The sequence below is a fragment of the Gastrolobium bilobum genome, unplaced genomic scaffold (assembly GCF_033153095.1).
Source record: "Gastrolobium bilobum isolate Gb01-03AN ecotype WA unplaced genomic scaffold, APGP_CSIRO_Gbil_v1 utg865, whole genome shotgun sequence".
NCBI lineage: Eukaryota > Viridiplantae > Streptophyta > Magnoliopsida > Fabales > Fabaceae > Gastrolobium > Gastrolobium bilobum.
This window is the reverse complement of record NW_026896338.1, coordinates 199099-206725: the sequence shown is the minus strand read 5'-3', so window position 1 is coordinate 206725 and position 7627 is coordinate 199099. Positions and strand designations below refer to the sequence as shown.

Here is a 7627-nt window from a genome sequence, read left to right as displayed (position 1 = left end):
TTTAAGAACATCATTGGTTTCATATAAACCATATTTTTTTATTTGATTTTGTGAATCATTATTCCATCAATCGTTCAAAGTTTATTCCTTCACTCCTCGAGACTAGACAAAAGAAAAACCAACGACTATTCAATGTCCATTCAAACAGACAGAACGTCCTCTTCTCTTTTTCCTAAGCTCCTCGTTATTGGTAGAACACTCTCCTTTTGTACACTTTCTCTTTTTTTCACCCTCTTTTTCTTTGTCTTTACATCATCAAAGTTTTGAGCTTATTCATGACAAAAGCAATTATTCCATTCATTTTGTTTAAAGCTTGTTGCTTTGCAACATTGTTTATAATTCCCACAAGATTGAAGAGAAGCAGCTTTTGATAATCCACATAACTTTACATATATATCAAAGAGTGACAGAGAGATAGGGAGAGAAAGTTGCATCACATGCAATCCACTTTCCCATGCAAAGCCAAAATTTCCCTCACTAACAAGAAAGGCACAAAGCTCACTTCATATGTATAGCACAGACATTGATCTTTGTGTCCTCAAACGTAGTATAAACTAGCACGTTATCTACATCTTACATTAGCAATATCTCAGCAAATTCTTTTGCTTTCAACCCAAATGAATTAATCTCATTTGAATCAAAACTCCATTAAGTTTGGCATAACCCTTTGTGCTTTCTCTGTGAAGTTGGAAAGATGAGGACAGGAATTTGCAGCATACACCTTCAGGCTCTTACACCAGAGGCTACAACCCTTGTTAAACAAGCTGTTAATCTTGCCACAAGAAGGGGTCATTCTCATGTGACTCCTCTCCATGTTGCTAGTGCTATGCTTGCAACCTCCACTAGCCTTCTCCACAAAGCATGCCTTCAATTCCATTCTCACCCTCTTCAATACAAGGCACTGGAGCTTTGCTTCAATGTTTCCCTCAACCGTTTGCCAGCATCCACACCAAGCCCTCTTTTGTGTCCTCAATATTCCAATCCTTCACTTTCTAATGCTTTGGTTGCAGCATTCAAACGTGCTCAGGCTCATCAAAGACGTGGATCTATTGAGAACCAGCAGCAACCAATTTTGGCCTTGAAAATTGAGGTGGAACAGCTCATAATCTCTATCCTTGATGACCCTAGTGTTAGCAGGGTCATGAGAGAAGCTGGTTTCTCTAGCACCCTTGTTAAAAGCAGGGTTGAACAAGCTATTTCAATGGAAGTTTGTTCACAACAACCTACTTCTAGGAACCAGTCCAAGGAAGTTAACACTAAACTTCAAGTTCTTGGTAGTAACAATGTGTCCCCATCTAGATCTTTTGGTCAATTTGGGGGTTCATTTTTCAAGTCTATAGACCATGCTAATAATGATGTAGACGATGTAACTAGTGCTTTGAGTGAACTTGTGAGTAAGAGAAGAAACACAGTCATTGTTGGGGAGAGTCTTGCCAATGCTGAGGGAGTAGCTAGGGGAGTGATGGATAGGTTAGAGAGAGGCATTGTTCAAGGAGAATTGAGGTATGTGCAATTTGTGAGTCTTCCTCTCATCTCCTTCAAGAACATTAGTAAGGAGGAAGTTGAAAGGAAACTTGTGGAGCTTAGAAGAGTAGTTAAAAGCTGTGTGGGGAGAGGGTTTATTATTTACTTGGGTGATCTTAAATGGTTGTTTGAGTTTTGGTCAAATTATTGTGAGGAAAGAAACGACTACTACTGTTCTGTGGAGCATATGGTGATGGAACTTAAAAAATTGATTAGTGGAAATGGGGAGAGTGGTAGACTTTGGCTAATGGGGATTGCAACTTTTAGAACATACATGAAATGTAAAATATGTCACCCCTCCCTTGAAACTATTTTGCAGCTTCAACCCTTTACAATTCCTGTTGGTAGCTTGAGCCTTGGTTTAAACTTCGATAGGTAATTCATTCTTCATCTATATTTCTCTAATATTTTCTGTTTCGGATACTTTATTTTTATTATTTATTATTATTGAGTGCATTGTAGTAATATTCTGTGTTGTTTTACATTGTTTCAGTGATTTTCAAACTCAGGAGAGAAGGAAGGTAATATTCAAGGATGAATCTTTTGAAGATCGAGCCAAAGTGCACAAATATCTAACATGCTGCAGAGATTGCTCACTGAATTTTGAGAAAGAAGCTCAGAGCATTCCAAGCAGTATAAGAAAAAAAGAATGCACTTCTAGCTTGCCAACATGGCTCCAAAATTTCAAGGAAGAGAGAAGTCTCATAATGGAAGATCAGGTTGTCATCATAACCACTCTTAATTACTCCAAAATGATAAGGTATTTATGGGGAAAAAAACATGAAACTAATGTTTCTATATTTTTGTTATCTGAATCAGGAAAATCGCAAGCTTAAGGATATCTGTAAGAAATGGAACTCATTTTGTAGTTCAGTGCATGGTCATGCTTCCAATCTTGAGAGAAAATTTTGGCTTGCTTCATCCTCTCCTTCATCCCCTACTTCTGTCTCTTCACATGAGAAAAAGTCTAGCTTGTATCTGAGCCACCGAAATTGGCCACTCATATCTGTACCAAAAGAAGTACCTAAAGAATGTGAGTTATACACTGAGACTATTAGTGATGATTGCTATGAAGGAAACTTGATAATGTTCATGCCAGAAAGAAATGTTCCTAAGCCAGATCTTTTGTCAAATCCAAACTCTAGTCCCAACTCAGCTTCTTCAAGTGAGGCAGTGGATGGTTTGGATAGCACTCAAATGTTCAAGGAGCATAATGCTGAGAATCTGAAGATTCTCTATGATGAATTGGAGAAAAAGTTTCCACAACAGAAAGAAATAATTAAGGAGATTGCAAGCACTATCCTTCTTTGCAGGTCAGGAATAAAAAAAGGAAAGAGTGAATTAGTGAAGAGAGATGAAAAACAGGAAACTTGGATGTTCTTTCTAGGTGTGGATTCTCATGCCAAAGAAATGATGTCAAAAGAGCTAGCTAAAGTTATTTTTGGCTCTTATAGTAACTTTGTCTCCATTGGTACAAGCAGATTCTCTTCCCCAAGAGCTGATTCCACTCATGAGGAATTGAAAAACAAAAGACCAAGAGATGAGTTTGGTAGCACTTATGTTCAGAGATTTGGGGAAGCAGTGAATGAGAATCCTCATAGGGTGTTCTTCATGGATGATTTGGAGCAAGTTGATTACTTTTCTCAAAAGGGTGTTAAGCAAGCAATTGAGAGTGGAAGTATAACACTTCCAGGTGGTGAATCTGTACCTCTCAAGGATGCCATTGTCATTTTCAGTTGTGAAAGCTTAAATTCAGTGTCAAGAACCTGTTCTCCTGCAAGAACTACTCCATCTGCTGAAAACAAAGGGAAAGAGAATAATGATAAGTTGGAGGAGAAAACTCTATGCCTCTCTTTGGATCTGAACATAGCGATTGAAGTTGATGCCCAAAATGTGCATTTAGCTAGAGATACTGGGATCCTAGAGTTAGTTGATAAGCAAATTAATTTTAAAATACAAGAACTGTGATAGTAGAGGAGAAATAATCTTCTATGTTGAAGTTTGGGTGATACTTCTTTTTTATTTCTTTATATTTTCAACTTATTTATTGTTGCTCAGTTAGATCACACTTGGTGGGAAACAGATAGTAATGAATGCTAAAATACTAGATAGAGATACAGCTTTATGTGCATTTTTCAAGCTTTGAGTGCTGATGGTAAATTTAGGGATGCCTCTATATATGTGTTAATGTAATGGATCCGATCCTTTTTTTTACACGTTATAGCGTGCACATTATCTATATTGCATCGACATCGATACGGAACACATGACACAACTATCCGACATGTTAATTTTAAAAAATATTAGATTTCGAGATAAGTTAGAACATATTTTGATACTAAATAATATTTTAATTTATGTAATGTATATTATATTTAATATTCAATAATTTAACAAAAAAAAATGAAGTTAAACTTATAATACTCATCAATTTTATAAACAACCATAAGATATTACTAATATTTATATTAAACTCAATAATATAGTAATCGTAATTCAATGAATCTAATAGTTGAAACTAAAAATTCAATATAATGCAATATTTGAACCCTTTTTGAGTATCTGCAACGGGTGTTGAAGTGTCGGAGTGTCAGGAAGTGTCGGACACGACACGTTAAGATTTTTGAAGTCGCACTTCGTCAGTCAACTTTTTTTATGCTCCTGCAGGATGATAGAGTAGGGGTCGCCAGACCTAGAGAATTCACTTTGAGATGAATATTTTTTCTCTGTATTGTTTCTTTTTGCCTTGCTGTTTTCTGTTTTCTTTGGTTTTGTGCTTAGCCCTCCCTTGTTACCAATAAATATATATATATATATATATATATATATATAGGTAGGATCATTTGACACCGGTGTCAACTTTCAATTTTGACACCTCATCTGAGAGCCGTTAGATCAAAAAAGATCAACGACTCTGATTTGCAAGCATGTGACACCATTGATCTTTTTTTATCTAACGGCTCTCAGATGAGGTGTCAAAATTGAAATTTAACACCGGTGTCAAAGGATCATATCTCATATATATATATATTAAATGGAGGCATTTTTACAAAGTTAACCATTTAATTGAAAGTAGTTTTCAATTATATCATGTATAAAAAATTTCAGATTTATTGCCAACCCCATCAACACAGTTTTAATTAAACTAATGTAGTATATGTTTTCCAAGCAAATGAATATATACACCATTGGACCATATGATTTATCAACGTTTAAATTTTCTAAAACCTTGTATGATCAGCCTAATACAGAGCTTGAATATCTTCCGAGACTTGAATTCGAAAATAGGCTGGAATAATTTCCTACCAATTGATCCATGTTTTTAGTGGTCTTTCTCTGAATAAATTGAACTACAAGAACTTTTCCAGTATCGAACACACGCTGTGGCATTTTAGATTATTCGTCGTGCGCATGTTTAGAAAATAATATTTAAAAAAATACCCCTTATAGGTCTGACATAATTGAAACTGGACTAATCGAATAATCTATGAATCAGTGATATATAAAATAAAATTGTCTTGGTATAAATTCTAAGATGTCTAATTGATTGAACTCTTGTATATTTTATGTAAACTAAGATTATATTATTGGACGTAATTAAGTAGCAGCAAGAGCTAGCTGTGCATCACCATGCATATTTTTCCAAGCCACTTTATCTCATAGACAGTTCAAACTAATCTTTTAAGGAAATAAGATCACTTGTCAAAAAAGTTAAAGGACTTCGAAGGATATACGAAGGAATGATTCATAGCGTAAGCATTCTGCAAAGGGAAAAGGCTTCCTAACATATCAAAGCATATAAAAAAAAAAAATATTTTTCATAAATCACGATGTCAAAAGCTGTTCATTTTAAAATCAAACGTTTTAAGTAGGTGTAGCATCACGAAGCATATGAACTACTTATGGTTTGTCAAAGTCATATTTAAAAGGAACTGTGTCCACCAATAAGGATATTTACGGTTTTGTTGGAGATTATATGTAACAGTATATTGTTTGAATTCAATCCTTTGTAACCGTAGGTTTGAATTCTTTGTAACGTATATTGTTTGAATTCTTTGTAACCGTAGGTTTGAATTCTTTGTAACCGTAGGTTTGAATTCAATTCTTTGTAACCGTAGGACTGTTTAGATAGAGTATTTATTTGTTTTAGTCTGTTACGTTGTTACCATTTATTGTATGTTCGCCTATTTGAAGGCTACCAATGAATGAGATAAACACACAGTTGAAATATCAAGTTTATCTTGGTATCAGAGCAATCCTAGTATACACGTTTCCGCATTCCCTTTCAGTGCGAAAGCTGGTTCATTTAACATGCTCTAGGTGGTGGCAGCAAGTCCAAAACAACTGATCCTAGTTCGCCATTTTACTTGGCTGGATCCGACAATCCAGGTCTCTTGTTAACGACTGTCATGCTGCGTGGTGAGGCCAACTATGACAACTGGGCCAAGCTCATGAAAAACGCATTGAAGGCGAAAAACAAATTGGGTTTTGTGACCGGTTCAGTCAAGAAACCAGGAGAGGATGATGCCGAAGAGTGGCGCGCCTGGGAGATGTGCAATTCGATGCTCAATGGTTGGATTCACAACACCATTGATGCAAAACTTCAACCATTCATCAAGTGCTTTGATGACGTCAAGGACTTATGGAATGACCTAGAGGAAAGTTATGCAGTGCAAAACTTTCCAAGACAGTATCAACTGAAATCCAGTTTAGCCAATATCAAGCAACATGGAGATAGCGTTGGTGATTATTACACCAAACTCAGGGCTGTATGGGACGATCTGGAAGGCAGCAAAACTCGCAAGTCTTGCGATTGTGGTGATAAGTGTGCCATTGCCAAAGCAATCGAGGAGGAGCAAGAGCATGATCGCGTTTATCAATTTTTGATGGGGCTGGATGAATCTACATTTGGCAATCTGAGATCCCATATCCTCAACACTTCTCCTCTTCCTAGTGTCAACAAAGTGTACGCAATTGTCACTCAAGAGGAGACCCATCGTAGTATTTCTCGCGTTCAAGATGAGAGGAGTCAGGTAGTGGGATACTCAGCCCAAACCGATTCCATGAAGCAGTCAGACACGTCCATGCAGCAGCGGATGGTTCCTAACAAACCACAAGACAGAGTACCTTGCCCTCATTGTGGCAGGACCAATCACGACCCTTCCAAATGTTGGAACGTTCATGGTTTTCCACCAAACAGGAGTGCTGGTCGTGGACGAGGAAGGGGAGGACGTTCGGCAGGACGTTATACGCATGCTCATGCGACGTTTGCAATGGATGCCTCACACCCAGTTGCTGCTAACTCTCTTCCTCCAGACGTCTCCCATTCTGCCTCTTCTCAAGTTGCTGCACACTCTGTTTTGACCCCAGAAATTGTGAACAAACTGTTAACATTGGTAGACCAGCCTCAGTCACATGAAAAATTATCTGGTAAGCGTATTCATTCTCAATGGCTCATTGATAGTGGGGCCTCACGTCATATGACAGGCACTTTGGCTTTATTAGCTGACATTACACCTATTCCCCCTCTATCCGTGACTCTACCAAATGGTTCTATTACTTATGCTGCAAAACAAGGCTCGATGGTGTTTAATACAAACTTCAGCTTGTCAAATATTTTATATGTGCCTAACTTACGCTGCAATCTCATCTCTGTTTCCCAATTGCTTCACTCCAAGAGCAGTAGCGTTACATTTACTGATAAAAAGTGCATTTTGCAGGACCAAGTGCTGAAGAGGGAGATTGGTTTGGGTGAACTTCATGAAGGAGTCTATGTGTTTCAGCCTTCATGTGCTTCAGCTTCGGCAGTTCAAGCAAGAGAGTCAATTGACTTGTGGCACAACAGGCTAGGCCATGCATCCTATGATATCTTATCTCTGGTTCCAGAATTTAAAGCTTTGCAAAATAAAGTAGTATGTAAGGCATGTGAAGTTTGTCATCGTGCCAAGCAAACTAGATCAATGTTTCCTATAAGTTTTTCTCGCAGCAAAGAATGTTTTGATTTAATCCATTGTGACACTTGGGGTCCTTATCAAAATTCTTCTTCTTCTAGTGCACGTTATTTCTTAACTGTGGTGGATGACTATAGTAGGCATGTATGGAT

General features: G+C 37.3%; 1 protein-coding gene across 1 annotated transcript; it reads left to right on the top strand.

Moving 5' to 3' along the window:
* Positions 1-694: 694 nt before the first annotated feature.
* LOC133299238 (protein SMAX1-LIKE 3-like) lies at positions 695-3492 on the top strand. Its single transcript, XM_061498678.1, has 3 exons — positions 695-1899; positions 2018-2243; positions 2344-3492. Exons 1-3 carry the CDS (start codon positions 695-697, stop codon positions 3490-3492), a joined length of 2580 nt encoding a protein of 859 aa, XP_061354662.1.
* Positions 3493-7627: the final 4135 nt, after the last annotated feature.